Consider the following 20,493-nt stretch of genomic DNA (forward strand, 5'->3'; position numbering starts at 1 on the left):
CTGCTGGTCTTTACAGGGCATGGGGTATGACAAGCAGGGTGGGAATCTGTTGAGGTAGGTTAAAGAAATTGGTTTAATTCACATCGAAAGAGGCGACCAGAATGACCTAAGCCTGTAACTACAATTCCCTGCCTGTACTGTAACCACCCGAGGAGGGGAGAGAAGTTGGGGTGACAATACGCGCAGTGATCTACATTTCTTACCAGCACTCGGATATCAAATCTCTGTTCCTGAGGTATGTACTGTGGCACCTGAAGCACGCAGTTCATAGTCGTGCTGATGAGGTTGTCCTGCTCACCAGTCTTTGTGCTGCCCCACTCTAAAGAGAAAAAGGAGACAATGGATTACGACAGCAACACAACGAGCCCGAGTACTGAACAGCGAATAAGAGTTTATTCCTCAGGTAAGATTATCTAACGAATGAATGTCAGTCACCAATCATTTTGAAAAGACATTCTTACGGGTACCTTCAGAATTGATAAATGTCGCTCAGTCCATCAAACTCACCATGCAGTTCATCCCCCCTGACTATTGATCCCCTCCCTTGGCACCAACTATTACTGATCTTTGGGTTGAAGCAGTGTTCAGTGCCACGAAACACTCATTTAATAAACTAAGGGCTGTCCCTGCCTGTTGTGCTTGTGTGCACTTCACAATGAAACAAAGAAACCTGCAGCCCAATTATTTGATGAGAATAAAGATTGAACAGAATTGCTGCACGGTTACACTTTAGAACTGCAGCATGAAAATATATTCAAAGCACATCGCTCACTGTCTAATGAGAGCACAAACAATTCATGGCGTTCCGGTTGGGAGGCTTTGTGCCTGCAATCTCCATTGTAAAATGACTGGGGCAGTGCATCACGCTGGAGCATCAACGACACGCCACTCGTGGGCTGCAGGTTCGCTCCCCTACTCGGCCGAGTCCTCGCTTTCAATGCAACAACTGATGAAAGTGCACACAGGGTGTCAAACATCACAGCTGGTCTTTCATGCAGTGCCTCTTCTGTTATTCTCACTGGCCGGGTGCCAGTGGAAGCTAACTGCTCAGTGTCAGCGAGGAGACGGGGGCAGCGCCAGGTCACACGAGAAGCTGCTAGGAGGTGCCTCAATGATGGTCGAGAAGCAGCTCAGTCACCTTGCCTCATTGCACAGAGAGGTCAGAAAGGGAAGGAACACAGTTGCAGAGGGCACGGATGTTCCCTCAGCAAGTAATCGTGAGTTGCCTCTGTGATTTAAAATGACCCATTAAGAAAATAAACCAGCCCAAAATATCAACTAAAATAAAAGTAATGCTGTAAAAGCCAGGGCGGATCATAAAAGGCCCCGATAGGGTCAATAATTGAGCCACGTCTGTCTTTTGTTATCAGTCCATCAATAGTTCTCAAGCGCACTGCAGACAGAGGGCAGCAGTGGGGAAATTGCCCAAATATTAGCAGGGTCAAATGCAGTATATCTTTACTTACTGCCTCATCTAAGCACACAGTCACACAATGCCAATATCAACTTATTGCCTTGTAATAAACAGATTAGCACAATAAACATGAGTGATTACATTAGAATTTTCTCTCCCTCAAAGGCCAGACCATTATTCGCTTGTTAAATTCTGGCACCACTCATTTTCCTTCATGATTTCTGTCAAAGCAATTTAACGTCACTGGCATTTTGAAGCCCCGACAAATACTAAGTGAAGTTTGGGGGTGGGGAAAAAAAGGTTTCACCGAAATAACAGTTCAATCCTGTTGCCTTGCCCCTGCAATCCTTGATTGCCAGGAATCCTCCCTGCCTCATTTATAAATGGTGTTCTTCCAATGAAGGCAACTTGACCACTAACCGAGCAAACCGTGGGGAGGCTAACTAGAGACCGCAGCACTAGCTGAATCAGGCAATGATTGTAAAATGAACAATATTTATAAACAGCAGGGTGAATCTCCGATGTAGTTGGCAGGTGATGCCATTATGCAAGGAGATATCTACCTGGCTCCACTCAAAATGGCAGACCTGCCGAGGTAGGGAGTACATTTATTTCTCATTAAAAACCCAGTTAATTACTGAACAGCTGCCACAGTTTAAACAGCAACACTGTAGATTTATATTTCACAATTAATTTCAACTCATCATATTCTCAACTTAAGGCACTGAGGCAAGGGTACAGTGGTGCACAGGGAGAATGCTTTTCTCTTAAACAACTTGTAGTGTATGTACCTTTAAGAGCCCCCGTGTACTGTAATACCGGTAGTGACCACTCGGGTATATAAGCCTGTATAGTGTCTTGTATCTTTTAGTTCACCTCCAGACTTTGTTCAGTAAACACCTGTTAAACCAACTCCTGCATTCCGTGTCTCCATTAACACACGGATACAACACAACTCACTGAAAAAGGATTAAAAAAACAAGCTGAACATGTAACTTTCCCCCAGAGGCTATCCTAGTTTAATGTTGTACCCATTCCATTTTACTCGACCCTAGTATTTCACAAGCCTGTAGTCTGGCATGAGCGCACATGGGCTAGTCACCACCGATCACACTTGCAAGACCCAGCATTTCATATTGTATTTATTATTTCAACTTCGAGCCGAGTGACGGAGCAGACATGGTCCCTCCACTTAGAAACTTACCATTGTCATTGGTCAGGTTTAGCAAAACTCCAAAGATTGCTCTCATGCAGTCCTCCACTGCTTTGCCTATATGACTGGAGGCGCTGTACTGTGGCAGGGAATTGCTGTTTGCCATGCAAACCTTGTTGTCTTCCCGGTTATACCGTGTGATCAGCTGCTCACAGTGTCGTAACGCTCTGTGGATAAAGCACATTAACAAGACATCAGGAGAGGAAGGGCTGTGTATCGGGAGATGTGTGGCTTGGTTCACATTAAAACATGTTTAAATCATGAATCAGATTGCAATGCAGTCTATCACAAAAGGATGCTGAATGAACTGAGAATTGTACTCAAGGCTGCAGCCACTTGGGAAACAAAACATTGAAATCTAATGGTTAAAAAGTGTGGAAACACCATTTTGTTCCAAGGGTTTATACTAGTTAAAAAGCTGCCATTTTTGTCAGATGAGTCTCACATTTGAATAAGGTATATATTTTTTTTCACTTGCCCCTTTTTTGTGTCTGATGCGCTATCAATTACTGAGAAAGACTGAAAGTTAAGAGAGTAACAAACAGGCTTTTATTAGCTAAAGAACGAAGGCATGCCTCTAGTGGTCGACCGGTCCTGAATGCCTGGGGAACTGCAGAGCAGCCGCCTTTATACCAGGGCATATGGGTGGAGCCGGGGGCGGAGCCAGCTGAGGCATGCACAGACAGGTACAACAATGGGCAAGAGTGAACAACAGTGAAGTGAACAACAGTGAACAACAGTGGAGTGAACAACAGTGGTTTACCACATTCACCCCTTGCTTAAAAAATGAGTCCGACGGGGTGAAGTGTATTAAAAGTTCGTATAATTAAGTCTTTCTGGGGGTCTTGTATGCCGTCGTGATCGTCGTGGCGACGGCTGAGGTGGTGCAGTTTCCGACGCCGAGTCCCGCGTGGGCCGGAGCACTGGCGTGTCGTCCTCATGGATGTTGAGTTGGTTGGTGATCAATGACGGGTCACGGGGCCACGGCGTGCCGTCTACAGGGGTTAGGTATGGGTCCGTTGCCGCCGGTGCATTGTGGGTAGCGGTGAAGGGCAATGGTAGTGGGTGATGTTGGTTTCAGGGGCCCCCGAGGGTGCGAGGTCTCGTATGGAGACTGTGTCCTCCCGCCCGTCCGGGTACGCAACGTAGGCATACTGAGGGTTGGCGTGGAGGAGGTTGACCGTCTCAACCAGGGGGGCCGTTTTATGGGTCCTCACGTGCTTCCGAAGTAGGACGGGCCCTGGAGACATCAGCCATGGTGGTAGCGAGGTCCCCGATGTGGACTTCCTAGGGAAGACGAACATTTTTTCGTGAGGGGTGGCGTTAGTGGCAGTACAGAGCAGTGACCGAATAGAGTGGAGCGCATCGGGGAGGACATCCTGCCAGCGGGAGGTTGGAAGGCCCTTAGATTTTAAGGCTAGCAGGGCGACCTTCCAAACTGTCGCGTGCTCTCTTTCGACCTGTCCGTTCCCCCGGGGGTTGCAGCTGGTGGTCCTGCTCGTGGCAATACCTCTCACGAGCAGGTACTGGCGGAGTTCGTCGCTCATAAACGATGAGCCCCGGTCGCTATGGATATAGCTGGGGAAACCGAACAAGGCGAAGGTGTCGTTCAGGCATTTAATGACCGTAGCACTGGTCATGTCTGGGCAGGGGATGGCAAACGGAAAACGGGAGTACTCGTCGATGATAGTGAGGAAGTACGCGTTGCGGTCAGAGGAGGGGCCCTTTAAAATCGATGCTCAGGCGCTCAAAGGGGCGAGTGGCTTTTATCAGGTGGGCTCTGTCTGGCCTATAAAAGTGCGGTTTGCACTCGGCACAGACTTGGCAGTTCCTGGTCATGGTCCTGACCTCCTCGATGGAGTAAGGCAGGTTGCGGGCCTTGATGAAATGGAAGAACCTGGTGACCCCCGGGTGGCAGAGGTCATTGCGGAGGGCCCGCAGTCTATCAACCTGTGCGTTGGCACATGTACCTCGCGATAGAGCATCCGGGGGCTCATTGAGTTTCCCGGGCCGGTACCAGATATCGTAATTGTAGGTGGAAAGTTCAATTCTCCACCTCAAAATCTTGTCGTTTTTGATTTTGCCCCTCTGCTTGTTATTAAACATAAAAGCAACTGAACGCTGGTCAGTGAGTAGGGTGAATCGTTTTCCGGCCAGGTAATGCCTCCAATGTCACAGAGCTTCCACAATGGCCTGGGCCTCCTTTTCGACAGAGGAGTGTCTGATTTCGGAGCCTTGGAGGGTTCGTGAAAAGAAGGCCACGGGCCTTCCCGCCTGGTTAAGGGTAGCGGCCAGGGCAAAGTCGGACGCATCGCTCTCCACCTGGAAAGGGATGGACTCGTCCACCGCGTGCATGGTGGCTTTAGCAATGTCCTCTTTGATACGGTGGAAGGCTAAGCGGGCCTCTGCCACCAGGGGAAAAGAGGTGGACTTGATAAGTGGACGGGCTTTGTCCGCATAATTAGGGACCCACTGGGCATAGTAGGAGAAAAACCCCAGGCATCTCTTCAGGGCCTTGAGGCAGTGGGAGGTCCATAAGGGGATGCATCCGGTCGGGGTCGGTGACTCCGTGTTCCACAACACAGCCAAGGATAGCGAGGCGGGTTGTGCGGAATATGCACTTCTCCTTGTTATACGTAAGGTTTAGGAGTTGGGCAGTGCGGAGGAATTTGTAGAGGTTGGCGTCATGGTCCTGCAGGTCATGGCCGCAGATGGTCACATTGTCCAGGTAGGGAAAAGTGGCCTGCAACGCATTCTGGTCGACCATCCAGTCCATCGCCCTTTGGAAAACGGAGACCCCATTGGTGACGCCGAAGGGAACCCGAAGGAAGTGGTAGAGGCGGCCGTTTGCCTCGAAGGCAGTATACTGGCGGTCCTCATAGCGGATAGGGAGTTGGTGATATGCTGACTTAAGGTCAATGGTGGAGAATATGTGGTATTGTGCGATCTGATTGACCATATCAGATATGCGGGGGAGGGGGTATGCGTCCAGTTGGGTATATCGATTAATTGTTTGGCTGTAGTCAGTGACCAGGCGCTGCTTCTCGCCGGTCTTGACGACCACAACCTGGGCTCGCCAGGGGCTGGTGTTAGCTTCAATAATCCCCTCCTTCAGGAGCCGCTCCACCTCAGATTTAATAAAAACTCTGTCACCAGCGCTGTATCGCCTGCTTTTGGTGGCGATGGGCTTACAGTCGTGGGCGAGGTTAGCGAACAACGGTGGGGGGGGGGGGGGGGGGGCGGGCGGTGACTTTAAGCGTGGAGAGGCTGCAAAAGGCAATTTGAAAACTGCTGGTTGCAGACTGTGAGTGGGGGAAGGGGTCCACCGTACGCCATCGTGACACTCTTAAGGTGGCACTGAAAATCCAACCCCAGTAGAACGGCAGCGCAGAGATGGGGCAGGACAAGCAGTTTAAAGTTTCTGTACCCCTCACCGAAAGGGTCACCACGCAGTAGCCGCCGACATCCGCTGAATGGGACTTGGAGGCCATAGAGACCCGGTGGCGCGCTGGCAGGACCGGGAGAGAGTAACGCCGCACCGTGTCGGGGTGGATAAAGCTCTCCGTGCTCCCGCAGTCGAAAAGGCAGGTCGTGGCGCGGCCGTTTACCTTAATGTCCATCATGGACCTGGCTAGTTGGTGAGGTCTAGATTGGTCCAGTGTAACGGAGGCCAGCGTAGGGTCAGGCGTGTCGCTGCAGTCATCAGGTGAGGCGGTGGGTGAGTCGGGGGCCCGTTGCAAAAATGGCGGCCGGAACAGGTCACCCATGGTCGAAGGCGTCCAAGATGGCGGCGCTCATGATCCACACGCGGCTGGAGGCGTACAAGATGGCGGCCCGCTCGGCCCACTGCTGGAGTTTGGGGTAGGTTTAGCCTTGCAGACGCTGGCGTAGTGCCCTTTCTTCCCACAACCAGAGCAAGTAGCGTTTTTCGCCAGGCAGCACGCTCTGGGGTGTTTGGCTTGGCCACAGAAGTAACACTTCGGGCCCCGGGACATCGCTGCAGAAGTTGGGCCGTTGGCGGGATGTGACAGGGGTGGCGCGGCGCAGGGTGGCGGTCCTACCGTGTCCCAGGATGGCGGCGCCCGCGCCATCCACGATGCGGCCGCGCGGTCAGGGGAGTAGGCGTCCATATTCCGGTGGGCCACGTCTAGCGAGAGTGCGAGGGCCGTGGCCTTCTTCAGGTCGAGTTCGCTCTGCTCCAACAGTCTCTGCCGGGTGTAGTTGGACCTGAGGCCCGCGACGAAGGCGTCCCGGACAAGTTCCTCCGTGTACACCGCGGCCGACACCTCTTTACATTTGCAGGCCCGGCCGAGCACCTTCAGCGCCCGTAGGTATACCTCCATCGATTCCCCGGGTTGCTGTTTGCGGGACCCCAGGAGGTGTCTGGCGTAAACCTCATTTACCGGGCGTGCGTACTGTTCTTCAAGGAGGTCGAGAGCACCCTTGTAGGTAGTCGCATCTTGGATGAGCGAGTAAGCTTGGTGGTTCACCTTGGAGGTCAGAATTTTTAGTTTGTCGCCATCGTTTTCAACAGTTTCGACGGAGGCTTCTAGGAAAAATTCGAAGCATCGCAGCCAGTGTGCGAACTTGGTAGATGAATCCGCCTCAAGGGTCTAGTTCCAGGCGTGCTGGTTTGAGGATTTGCTCCATCGAAAAAAAAAGTTTAGCTAATAAAATTGATGCGCTATCAATTACTGAGAAAGACTGGAAGTTAAGAGAGTAACAAACAGGCTTTTATTAGCTAAAGAACGAAGGCATGCCTCTCGTGGTCGACCGGTCCTGAATGCCTGGGGAACTGCAGAGCAGCCGCCTTTATACCAGGGCATATGGGTGGAGCCAGGGGCGGAGCCAGCTGAGGCATGCACAGACAGGTAGAACAACAGTGGAGTGAACAACAGTGGAGTGAACAACAGTGGAGTGAACAACAGTGGAGTGAACAACAGTGGAGTGAACAACAGTGGAGTGAACAACAGTGGAGTGAACAACAGTGGAGTGAACAAGTGGTTTACCACAGTGTCTCCCTGCAGCTCGCAGTTGGGAGAACAGGCAACTTGCAATGATAGATAGCCGACAGGTACTAGAGCGGCCTTGGCTAAATCTCCTGCAGCCTTCAACTTCTCTCCAACTCAGAAGCACAGCAGAAGTCGGGAATTCAATGCGTGCAGAATCTCACACACAGCCTGTACAACCCAGCCCCTACAACCCAGCCCCTCTCTCATTTCTGCTTGCAACAGATTTCCGCATTTTAAAAGCTTTAAAATGAAGTACAGGAAACTCTCGTTTAAACGGTACCTAAATATCCGGAATTCTCTATTAACCGGCAAAATTCATACTCCGAAAACAACACCTCAATAACCGGCAATGTTGCCGAGTCCGAGTCTCCCGCGGTGGCCGAGTCAGTCAGTGGGGGTAGTTCTCCAAACTGCCACTGCTCGGCTTCTTGGCGCTGTCGGAAGTCGGAACACCTCAATAACAGGAGTCTGACTCTGTTTGTTAAAAATAGCCTCAGTAGATAACCCTCTCCGTCATCCGGAATTTTTAATCAACCGGCACCATCCCGGTCCCATCGGTGCCGGATACCAAAGAGTTTCCTGTAATGGCTGAGAATACTCACTGACTAAAATAATTTAATCTGTGAATAGAACACCACAAAAAGACAGCAAATACATTCGGTGTTGGCAGCACGTTTACAAGAACTAAGTCACCTCATCTCTCCCACTGCTCCACAAATGATTCTCAATTGATTTCTGTCGATCAATGGCTGTTGAATTAGGCTGACCACCCTTGTCCACTCCCTTCAAATACACCCAGTCATGTACACATTGAACCAGATATATTAGCCATCTCATGCCCTGCATTGTTGAAAATGATGATTTACTAAATTACAGCCTAATTGCTGTAATGGACTGAAATACTGCAGGCATTGCCTTGAATAGTGCCATCCTATGGGAAGCACCAAGTAATCTACACACTAGTCTCAATACAGCAATGGAACATTAAATGCATTGACTCTTGGCAAAGGACGAAGACATGCTGATTCAGCAGTCATCTGCCCAGTCACAGGGTGCAATCACACCCTGGTCATTAAACAAAACCACACAGGCTGGGCCATGAAGGTAAAACTGTTGGTCATGAACAGGCGATCAGACCTTATACAAGCAGCGACAGATGTCTTTACATAAAAAATGCCACATTTCAAAGTTACACATAATGTGCTATTGGCTTCCACAACGGTCACTAGACCGCAAAGCAATTCACAGCCTGTCAAGCACGGAGGTTGGAGAGATGTGTTAAAGCACGACTTTTAAAAGATCCTATTTGCTAGACTAGCTGAGCGTGGAGCATGCTATGGTACAGGTACGAGGGGCTGAAATGGCTCCCCACTGTGTGCACATTTCTATCACCATTTCTGCACAGCCCTGGGGCTCACCAGATAGCTTGCTTCATGAGAATCGGAAACTCTCCCCTTTTTAGAGAGATATTTTAAGACCTGATGTTTTTAAAGAGACTGCATATACTGAAGAAACTACTAAATTGGTTTGAGTGGGTGCTCGGGGGCTGAAGCTGGGTTTTACAATGTTGCTGTTGCTGTGCAGGAGATGCAGTGCAGCGACTGTTGTAGAAGCCAATAGCACATCTTTGTATAATTTTGAAATGTGGCATTTTTCTATGTAAATACATCCGTTGCTGCTTGTATAAAGTCTGATCGGCTGTTTATTTCCAAACTTAGCTTATGGTCACTACGACTTAAAGTGCATCACACACACACACATCACTGCTTTTTTATTCTGCATATTTTGTTGGTATTTATTGTAGCTTTGGTTTAACAACCGCTCAGTAACAGAAAGTGTTACAACATTCCTACGACAACAATGGTGAACAATGTCCACAGGTTAAAGTGTCCAATGGAATAAGGAATTATTCCTAATATCCTCACATACTGGGCTGACTGTACTTCCATCACTGACACCAAGCTGCCCTCAAATGAACAGCTCGTTAAAAATAATTTGCCTGTATTCAAATGAGCTTTGTATTAATTCTTCGGGACTGAAGAACTGCAGGACAAGCTCGCAGTGTAACTGCGATGTCTGCCGATCATCAGCCTAACGGTATGTGACAGCTGCTGAGCAGATGGTAACAATTTCATATTGTGCGCGGCACGTGTACCCTGACCTAAAACCCGCACACTTCCCAAGAAGTCACAGGCTCAGTCCAGATACTTTGACAAAAACCAACAGCACACGCCCAAGATAATTGCTTAATGAAAGTGGGAGAGAAGAGCGAGAGAGAGGGAGGAGATCCAGAGGGGGAGCGGGAGAGGAGGGGGGGGAGCGGGAGAGGAGGGGGGGGAGCGGGAGAGGAGGGGGGGAGCGGGAGAGGAGGGGGGGGAGCGGGAGAGGAGGGGGGGAGCGGGAGATAGAGAGTAAAGAGCATAAGAGAGCAAAAGAAAGAGAAAGGAGGGCGGGAGAAAGAAAAACTGAAAAATGCTGCAGCAAACAGGCGACAGCTGCAATCAGCAAGGATTCACGTCATGTTTAGCGATAGCTCAGTGTTTGTCGTCTTCACATTGAGAATAGCAAAGTTCATAATTACTGTCAATATACTGTCCACCTCCAGATACTTAGTGCTTGGTCATTATTCATGTGGCGGATTGGATTGAAAATGCTAAAACCTGTAAACAGAAAGCACTGTGGTCCACCTGAACAACAAGTGTCTGACAGTATCATCTCAATACAGGAAGTAGCTTATTCCCTACTTATTCATAGAATGATACAGCACAGGCGGCCATTCGCACCTGTGCCAGCCCATCGTGCCTGCTCTTTGAAAGAGCTCTTCAATCAGTCCCACTCCCCATCTCTTTCACCACAGCCCTGTAAATTTTTCCTTCAACTATTTATCCAATTCCCTTTTGAAAGTTACCATTGAATCTGCTTCCACCGCCCTTCCAGGCAGCGCATTCCAGATCACAACAACTCGCTGTGTAAAAAAATTCCGCTCATCTCCCCTCTGATTCTTTTACCAATTATCTTAAATCGGTGTCCTCTGGTTACTGACCCTCCTGCCAGTGGAAACAGTTTCTCCTTATTTACTCTATCAAAACACCTCATAATTTTGAACACCCCAATTAAATTGTCCCTTAACCTTCTCTGCTCGAAGGAGAACAACCCCAGCTTCTCCAGTCTCTGCACTACTGTCGTGTAAATTAAAACATTTAGAATTATTACTCAAGTATGTTTCTGGCATACCCAGATCTGTAATCTGATCTCATCAAGTGCCAGGTAATGACCACCTCCAGAAGAAAGCATAGCCATCGCCCCTTCACACGATCACCGAATCCTCAACTGAATCTTGGGGGTCACTGCTGACCAGTTGTTGAACCAGACCAGCCACAGCAACACCATAGCTATGAGCAATGCAGAGGCCGGGTACGCTGACAGGTGGCTCACCTCCTGACCCCTCAAAGCCTCTCCTCCATCTACAAGGCTAGTCAGGTATATGTTGGAATACTCACCACTTGCCTGGATAGGTGCAGCTGCAACAAGAAACTGAACACCGTCCAGGATCAGTACCGCTGCCACTGGACAATCCACCGCCGCACTAACTGCAGTGTGTACAATCTACAAGATGCACGGCAGCAACTGACCAAGGTTTCTTCATCACTTCCCGCCCGTGACCTCTGCCAGTGAAGGACAAGGCCAGCAATGTCATGGGAACAGCATCACCTCCAAGTTCCCTGCCAAATCACATCCTGTCCCAACTTACCCTCGAATTCCCTGCCTGACACCATGATGGGAGCATCACCACCACACGGACTGCAGCCGCTCAAGGAGAACACCCACCACCACCTTCTCAGCGGACACAAGGATGGGCAATAAATACCGGCCTTGCCAGCAACGCCACCATCCCAAGAACAAAATAATAAAATCTCAGGAATGAGTAGCGGAGCTGCCTTCGAGGTACTTCCCACCTGGGAAGGGAAGGCCGGCCACACACGTTATTCCTACCAACAAGGGACGATGGCAAAAATCTGCCTTCCTGGCTGCTGAATTGGAAGGTGAGGAGGAGTGAGAGAGAGAGGAGGTTTGTGCACAAGTGCTGCATTTGGGAGTGAAGCCAGAGGTGCAGATAAAGGAACAAACTGCTTTCCAAGCCATGCAGGCTGATTGAAGAGATGGCAATGTGAAATTACTTTAAAAACTACACTCAAGCAATACATTTGTTTTGAGATTGAAATAATTTCCAAGACATGACATGAATATAATTAACCAATTTACTGGTTCTTGGCTACCTCCCTGACCTGCCGATCCCCTCTCTGAATGTAAATGGACACCAGCACAGCCACTGAAATAGGAAGCACAGGACGGGTTCACCATGTCAGATCTGTTCCAGCGTTTGTGAGCGCTCCACTTTGTCACTAATCAGATTAGCGACAGAAGCACATTCACAAACAGGCCAATATATTGTGTGTTACACAAAACAAACCAGGAGCACTTTCCATCCCTGGGGGCCTCAAAGCAGATAAGAGAACTGAGTCAAGCTGAGGATTCTATCCCAACGTACTTCAGCCATTCTCTTTTTTTTCAAAGCTAGAATTCTCCGGTGAGCCCACGGCTTTCGCAAAAATAAGGCAGTGTCATTAGCAGCTCACGGTGGGGCTCTGCGGAGATTGAGCGAATCAGTCCGCTCCACACAGACAGCCGCACTCTGCTAAAATTCGCTCCTCACAACTGGCGTGACAAGCAGCAATATTCAGATTGGGGATAACTAATAGTTACTATAGATTGGAGATCAAACCCAAATCCTTACAGCGAGCTACTCAGGACTAGGCCTGTAACAAGACACACTGCCTCTGGGTTAATCAATTTAACAATCTAAATAGCAAAATCTGCTTTGCACTCAAGAAAGTGACCAACACCCCCACCTCCATGAAACGACTCTGCGAGGCTTCCACACTGGTCAATGAAGCAGTGATGACAGTAATTTCTGTGGAGCGACAGTTTCAAACCAATGGCCTCACACAGAGTTCCTGATCCGCGCGCGCTGTGCCACCATGTAGCGGTGCCGTGACAACACAAGGGTGCAAAGTAAAATGTTTCACTCGAAGTGCACACTGCCTGAAAGGGCGGTGGAAGCAAATTCAACTAACTTTCAAAAGAGAATTGGATAAATACTTGAAGGGGAAAATTTTGCTGGGCTGTGGGGAAAGGGCAGAGGAGTGGGATTAATTGGAGAGCTCGTTCCAAAGAGCTGGCACAGGCACGATGGGCCGCCTGGCCTCCTTCTGCGCTGTATGATTGCAAGTAATGTTATCCTTTTAGCTACATTCATTATAAAGAGACATTAGCCACACTCACCCAATAGTTTTATTCGTGTCTAATTTTAGGGTCGGGTTACTAAATTAGAAAGAATACAGAAACTTACACTGCTCATCACAGCCGATGAAATGCTTCAGATACTAAAAAATATTCAGGTCCAATCTGATCCAGCTAGTTCTATACAATGACCAGGCCCATCTTTCTAGGTGCACGTGAACAAGATCTGCAAGTTTTAAATTTCTCCTGTTTAATATACTAGAATATCTGAGATTTCTTTTTCTCAGAGAAGTACATCAGGACACAGTGCATTTCTGTGCTGGCTTTATTCTGTAATTGGATGGAGTGCCACTCAGTGGCTACATGTAGAAAACCGGCAGAATTGGTAGAAAATACACAGTCCACTAGGCTCAAACTGCACCACCTTCCGGGGGCTGGGGGAGACAGAGAAGGAAAAGAACAAGACTGAGGATGAAAGAAAACACTGGAGATTAGCAGGAGTTCATCTGCACCAGGCACTGAGCACACTGGCTGTTAACCCAGGTGACAGACAAAATTAAATGAGGCAACCGGATAACTGTTCTGTAAACTGCCTTCTCAACAACTGACTGGGCTCAGGTACCAGAGACCAGTGACGTAAAGCAAAGGACAAATTATGCTCCACTGAGCCTGGGCCATTCAAAACTGCTGACGCCAGTTAGAATCGGCCAGATGTCTGCGTCTATCACAAGCTTGCTGGCAGCAGAAACATCCCATTTTAAAAGCCACAGCAGTGTAGGGTAGACAGGGGCAGTAAGACAGCACTAACAGTAGATCAGCAAGAATAGCTATCAGACCAGCTGCCCAGAGCTCAAATCTTTTGCAGAAGACTTCAGAACGAAGATTTAAAAAAAGATTCGTGAGGTCAACAGAGAACAGCAGAAAAAAAAAATCAAGTAATCCCCTCCTCTCGGTATTGGTGAGATTTCTTCCTCCACCATAAAGCCTGTTGGATTAATGCGAGTGGAGCAAATTCACTGAACCATGATTGAAAATGTAACAGTGGGAGCGCTGGGCAGACAAGCCGATGATGGTCTCTGATTTGTGATACCTGCACTGCGGTATTGTTGAACACCTGGCTCGCCTGCTCCGGCCCAAGCTCCCAGCACAACGCAAAACACTTGCTTGATTCCCTCCTTTCCTGGTGTTTTGTTACCTCTCTTCAGATTGCGAGCCAGCTCTCTACTAATGGAGGTGAAGCTTACCCATAGCACGGAGCAAGAATGAAGCTGCTCTTCCATTAGTGATTAGACATCACATTCACTGTCAGCAAGGAACAATGTTCCCCCTAATTTTAAATTTGGGTGCACGGCTCCTTTAATGGCCCACACGGCCCAATCAAAGTTTCGCGCATGCACGAAATTTCACATTGTAACAGCTGGTCCTGGGCTGCGTGGGACAGGCAGATAGCTGCGCAGCTTAGCGGGAACGTTGGTAAAAGGAGCACGCTTAAACTCCAGTTACTGTGAAAGTGAGAACCATATTTACCGGCCCCAGTGCTGGTTTCAGACTCCCCCAGCACTGAGTAAACTCACCTTCGTTGAATTTTACAGCACAGGAGGCCATTCAGCCCATTGCACCAGTGCCGGCTCCCTGGAAAAAGCTATAAACTTTGTCCCATTCATCTGCCCTTATACATTTTCCTTTTTCAAATATTTATTCACTTCCCCTTGAAACTATTCCAGCTTTTACTTCCATCATTTGTTCCAGGAGGGCAATGCATGCACTAAACCCTCTGTGTATACAATGCTAGCATTAAACAGAGAGCCAATGAGTAGCAGCAATGGGAGGATCACATCACTACTGGGGTACGGAGCCGGCGTGACTAGGATCACGGAGCCGGTGTGACGAGGATCACATCATTGCTGGGGTATGGAGCCGGTGTGACGAGGATCACACCATTGCTGGGGTATGGAGCCGGTGTGGCGAGGATCACACCGCTGCTGGGGTACAGAGCAAGTGTGACGAGGATCACGGAGCCGGTGTGACGAGGATCACACCATTGCTGGGGTATGGAGCCGGTGTGATGAGGATCACACCATTGCTGGGGTATGGAGCCGGTGTGGCGAGGATCACGGAGCCGGTGTGACGAGGATCACACCATTGCTGGGGTATGGAGCCGGTGTGGCGAGGATCATGGAGCCGGTGTGACGAGGATCACACCATTGCTGGGTTATGGAGCTGGTGTGACGAGGATCACGGAGGCGGTGTGACGAAGATCACACCATTGCTGGGGTATGGAGCCGGTGTGGCGAGGATCACGGAGCCGGTGTGACGAGGATCACACCATTGCTGGGGTATGGAGCCGGTGTGGCGAGGATCACGGAGCCGGTGTGACGAGGATCACACCATTGCTGGGGTATGGAGCCGGTGTGACGAGGATCACGGAGGCGGTGTGACGAGGATCACACCATTGCTGGGGTATGGAGCTGGTGTGACGAGGATCACGGAGCCGGTGTGACGAGGATCACGGAGGCGGTGTGACGAAGATCACACCATTGCTGGGGTATGGAGCCGGTGTGGCGAGGATCACGGAGCCGGTGTGAAGAGGATCACACCATTGCTGGGGTATGGAGCTGGTGCGATATTGACTATAATTGTATGATTAATAATACAGTAGAGAACCAGGCTGAATATAGAAAGTACAGAGGAGGTCTAAAAAAGAGAATAAGAGTGACAGAGAGAGAGAGTATGAGAATAGATTAGCGGATAAAATAAAAGGGAACCCAAAAGCTTATAAACACAAATAGTAAAAGGGTAGTCAAAGGAAAGGTGGGATCGATTAGGGACCAAAAAGGAGATCTTCTTGTTGAGGCAGAGGACATGGCTGACGTACTAAATGAGTATTTTGCATCTGTCTTCACTAGAGAAGAGGATGCCGCCAATGTATCAGTAAAGGTGGAGGCAGTAACAATATTGGATAGGATAAAAATAGATAGAGGTTGGCAGTCCTGAAATTAGAAAAGTCACCCGGTCCAGGTGGGATGCACCCTACGTTACTGAGGGAAGTAAGGGTGGAAATTGCGGAGGCTCTGGCCACAATCTTCCAATCCTCCTTAGATATGGGAGTGGTGCCAGAGGACTGTAGGACTTCAAAAGTTACACCCATTCACAAAACGGGAGAGATATAAACCCGGCAACTATAGGCCAGTCAGCCAAACGTGGGGGAACTTTTAGAGACTATAATCCGGGACAAAATTAATTGGCATTTGGAAAATTCTGGGCTCGTCAGCATGGATTTGTTAAAGACAAATTGTGTTTGACTAACATGATGGAGTTCTTTAATGAAGTAATGGAGAGGGTTGATGAGGGTAGTGCAGTTGATGTGTATATGGACTTTCAAAAGACATGTGACAAAGTACCACATAATGGACTTGTCAGCAAAACTGAAGTCCATGAGATTAAAGGGACAGTCGCAGCATGGATACAAAATGGGCTAAGGGACAGAGAGTAGTGGTAAACAGTTGTTTTTCAGGCTGGAGGGAAGTATACAGTGGTGTTCCCCAGGGTATTAGGACTGCTCTTTTTGATATATATTAATGACCTGGGCTTGGGTATACAGGGCATCATTTCAAAGTTTGCAGAGAAGAAACTCTGAACTGTAGTCAACAGTGAGGAGGATAGTAACAGACTTCAGGAGGACTGGTGAAATTGGCAGACACATGGCAGATGAAATTTATCGCAGAGAAGTGTGAAGTGATACATCTTGGTACATGAGGAGAGGAAATAAACTAAATGGGACAATTTTAAAGAGGATGCAGGAACAGAGACCTGGGGGTGTATGTACACAAATCACTGAAGGTGGCAGGACAGGTTGAGAAGGCGGTTAAAAAGCAAATGGGATCCTTGGCTTTATTAATAGAGGCATAGAATACAAAGGCAAGGAAGTTATGCTAAACCTTAATAAAACACTGGTTAGGCTTTCGCTGGAGTATTGTGTTCAATTATGGTCTCCACATTTTAGGAGGGACGTCAGGCCTTCAGGAGGGCGCAGAAGAGATTTACTAGAATGGTAGAGGGATGAGTGCATGGCACACACTCCACCCACTGGAACTTGCAAATGGGGTGCTACAGCTGGCGAATATACAGGCCGCTCCCCACCTGTTCCAGCAGGAGTGAAGCGATATATTTTGGTAGGAAGAATGAGGAGAGGCGATATAAACTAAATGGTAGAATTTTAAAGGGGGTGCAGGGACAGAGGAGATTTACCAGAATGATACCGGAAATGAAGGACTTCACTTATGCGGAGAGACTGGTGAAGCTGGGATTATTCTTCTTAGAGCAGAGAAGGTTGAGAGGAAATTTGATAGGTGTTGAAAATCATGAAGGGTTTTGATAGAGTAAATAAGGAGAAACTGTTTCCAGTGGCAGAGGGTCGGTAACCAGAGGACACCGATTTAAGGTGCTTGGCAAAAGAACCAGAGGGAAGATGAGAATTTTTTTTTTACACAGTGAGTTATGATGATCTGGAATGTGCTCTGAAAGGGCGCTGGAGGCAGATTCAATAGTAACTTATAAAGAGAATTGGATAAATACTTGGAGGCAAAGATTTTACAGGGCTATGGAGAAAGAGCGGGGTGAGCGGGACTGATTGGAGCGCTCTTCCAAAGAGCCGGCACAGGTTCGATGGGCTGAATGGCCTCCGACTGTGCTTTACAATTCTACGATTCGGGGCGGAAACATGCATGTCTGAACAAAGAGGCAAAGCAGCCACCTTCACTGAGCTTCTGATAAGGTGCGCAGCGTGTAATGAACGGCGGGATTAGCAGCGGTGTTGGGTGTGTGATGGCCCCTATGCAGCTGCTGTAATTGATACAGATCAGAGGTGCTGGGTGCAGATCCTGGAATTATTGCCGATACGGCCGCCCACATCACCTGTTAACAGGGAGCTGTTCTTCTTGCCATGTATCAAGTCTTGTTGGTTGTCTAGTCTCTCGTTATCCAACTTCATTCTTGATTTTAAATCTAAAAACTACCAGAGCAGTAAATGTCGCAGAGATCAAAAGCAAATCAGTTCTCCCCCCCAACAAAGGAAGATTTCTGCCGTTGGAGGAAGATCAGGAAACAGGATTCAAAGAACTCCAAACCTGGCATTTTGGGAGCATTTCCAAAGTTCTATCAGAGAAACTTTCAAGAGGTTAAAGGAATTCTGAACTCTAATGGGAATTTATGATGACTGGTTGTCTCCTGGGACACTGGAGGGGGAACTCAGAGCAAGTGTGACCTTCAGGCTAAATGTGTGTTAGAAGCCAGGGAATAACACAAGAAATAGGAGCAGGAATAGGCCACTTGGCCCCTCGAGCCTGCTCCGCCAGTCAATAAGATCATGACTGATCTTGGGCTCAAAGCCACTTCCCTGCCCGCTCCCCATAAACCTTCACTCCATCTTGCAAAAATCTGTCTATCTCCACCTTGAATGTATTTAATGACCCAGCCTCCACAGCTCTCTGCGGCAGAGAATTCCACAGATTTACAACCCTCTGAGAGAAGAAATTCCTCATCTCAGTTCTAAAAGGGCGACCCTTTATTCTGAGACTATGCCCCCAGAGTTCTAGATTTCCCCACGAGGGGAAACATCCTCTCTGCATCTACCCTGTCGAGCCCCCTCAGTATCTTATATGTTTCATAAGATCACCTCTCATTCTTCTAAATTCCAGTGAGTATAGGCCCAGCCTGCCCAACCTTTCCTCATAAGTCAAACCCCCTCATCTCTGGAATTAACCGAGTGAATCGTCTCTGAACTGCCTCCAATGCAAGCATACCCTTCCTTAAATAAGGAGACCAATACTGTACGCAGTACTCCAGGTGTGGTCTCACCAATACCCTGTACAGTTGTAGCAGGACTTCCCTGCTTTTATACTCCAACCCCCTTGAAATAAAGGCCAACATTCCATTTGCCTTTTTGATTACTTGCTGTACCTGCATGCTAACTGTGTTTCATGCACAAGGACCCCCAGGTCCCTCTGAACTGTAGCATTTTGTAATCTCTCCATTTAAATAATAATTTGCTTTTTTATTTTTCCTGCCAAAGTGGATAACCTCACACTTTCCTACATTATACTCCATCTGCCAAATGTTTGCCCACTCACCTAGCCTGTCTATATCCCTTTGCAGATTCTTTGAATCCTCTGCACAACTTGCTTTCCCACCCATCTTTGTATCATCTGCAAACTTGGCTGCAGTACACTCGCTCCCTTCATCCAAGTCATTAATGTAGATTGTAAATAGTTGAGGCCCCAGCACCGATCCCTGTGGCACCCCACTAGTTACCATTTGCCAAACAGAAAATGACCCATTTATCCCGACTCTCTGCTTTCTGTTAGTTAGCCAATTCTCTATCCATGCTAATATATTACCCCCAACTCCGTGAGCTCTTATCTTATGCAGTAACCTTTTAGGTGGCACCTTATCGAATGCCTTCTGGAAATCCAAATACACGACATCCACTCAGATACTCAGACCAGGGCAAAGGCAATATCTAGTGCCCATCTTAAAAGTCACACATTCTGTTCTTATTTCCTTTACAAGTTCCTATAACCACCCATATCAACTGGTCACGCTGTAATTACACCTTCCCATCAAAACATCACTGAAAGTTACTTACACTACGCACTTACCTGGCAGAAGAGATGATGAGCTGGGAGTCTTTGTACGCTATAAGATAACCCTGGTTTTCTGGATTGTGAACCGTAACCTGATGAAAAATAAATTAAATTAAGCTGGGCAGTACATTTACCACGTGGCACATTCAAGCTTCGAGTGGAGGAAGACAAAGGGGCCTTGCATATTGGCAAAGGCTCCATTAACTACCAGATCAGTATTCAACCTTTAAATTAAGGGCCACTCTGCAACAAAATGCAGCACGGAGTGTTGGGACAGGGATCGGAGCTACAATTCCCCGCAAAGTGAGCACTGCTCCCGATTTCAATCATGTAGGCAGCCCTTCAAATCCGACTATCCGCGTAGAACCATTTTCCAGCAGGGTCACTGTACTAATCAGGAGCAGGAATCCGTCATCCTTCTAACTCAGACTGGCTGGAGCACACCAGGGGTTGTACGTCTGGTGGGGTTACTCACTGAACCAGAGATTCTACCAGTGTCCCCAGCACTGAGCTCAGCCGCTGCTGTGAAGAAGCGTCAGGCTTACTCACGATGTGCCCAATCTGGACAGGTGGCTTAGCTCTCAGACCAGGGCACCTTTTACCTGGAAAAGTTCAGCACAATGTTATTTGGCCGAGACAGGTGTGGACGGTTGCCCCAACGAGTGAACCTTGCCTGCCTAAAGCATATGGGATCTTGGGCTTCATAAATAGAAGTATTGAGTACAAAAGTAGAGAAGTTATGCTGAATCTTTATAATGCGCCGGTTAGGCCACAACTGGAGTATTGCGTCCAGTTCTGGTCACCACACTTTAGGAAGGATGTGAAGGCTCTTGAGAGGGTGCAGAGGAGATTTACCAGAATGGCTCCGGGGATGGGGGATCGTAGTTACAAGGACAAGTTGGAGAAGCTGGA

The 20,493-nt window shown here is 48.4% G+C and overlaps 1 protein-coding gene across 2 annotated transcripts in view; it reads right to left on the bottom strand.

Moving 5' to 3' along the window:
• LOC147098710 (wings apart-like protein homolog) overlaps positions 1-20,493 on the bottom strand; it is a 205,156-nt gene that overhangs the window by 21,818 nt on the left and 162,845 nt on the right. For both annotated transcript variants that reach the window (XM_085970764.1, XM_085970763.1), the window contains exons 12-14: positions 19,597-19,673; positions 2,619-2,794; positions 204-319 (exon numbers count right to left, since the gene is read on the bottom strand). In XM_085970764.1, coding sequence (XP_085826890.1) covers positions 204-319; positions 2,619-2,794; positions 19,597-19,673 — 369 coding nt within the window. The remainder of the gene's footprint in view (positions 1-203; positions 320-2,618; positions 2,795-19,596; positions 19,674-20,493) is intronic.

The sequence above is a fragment of the Somniosus microcephalus genome, chromosome 29, assembly GCF_052327205.1.
Source record: "Somniosus microcephalus isolate GS21.2 chromosome 29, FLI_Smic_1.0, whole genome shotgun sequence".
Taxonomy (NCBI): domain Eukaryota; kingdom Metazoa; phylum Chordata; class Chondrichthyes; order Squaliformes; family Somniosidae; genus Somniosus; species Somniosus microcephalus.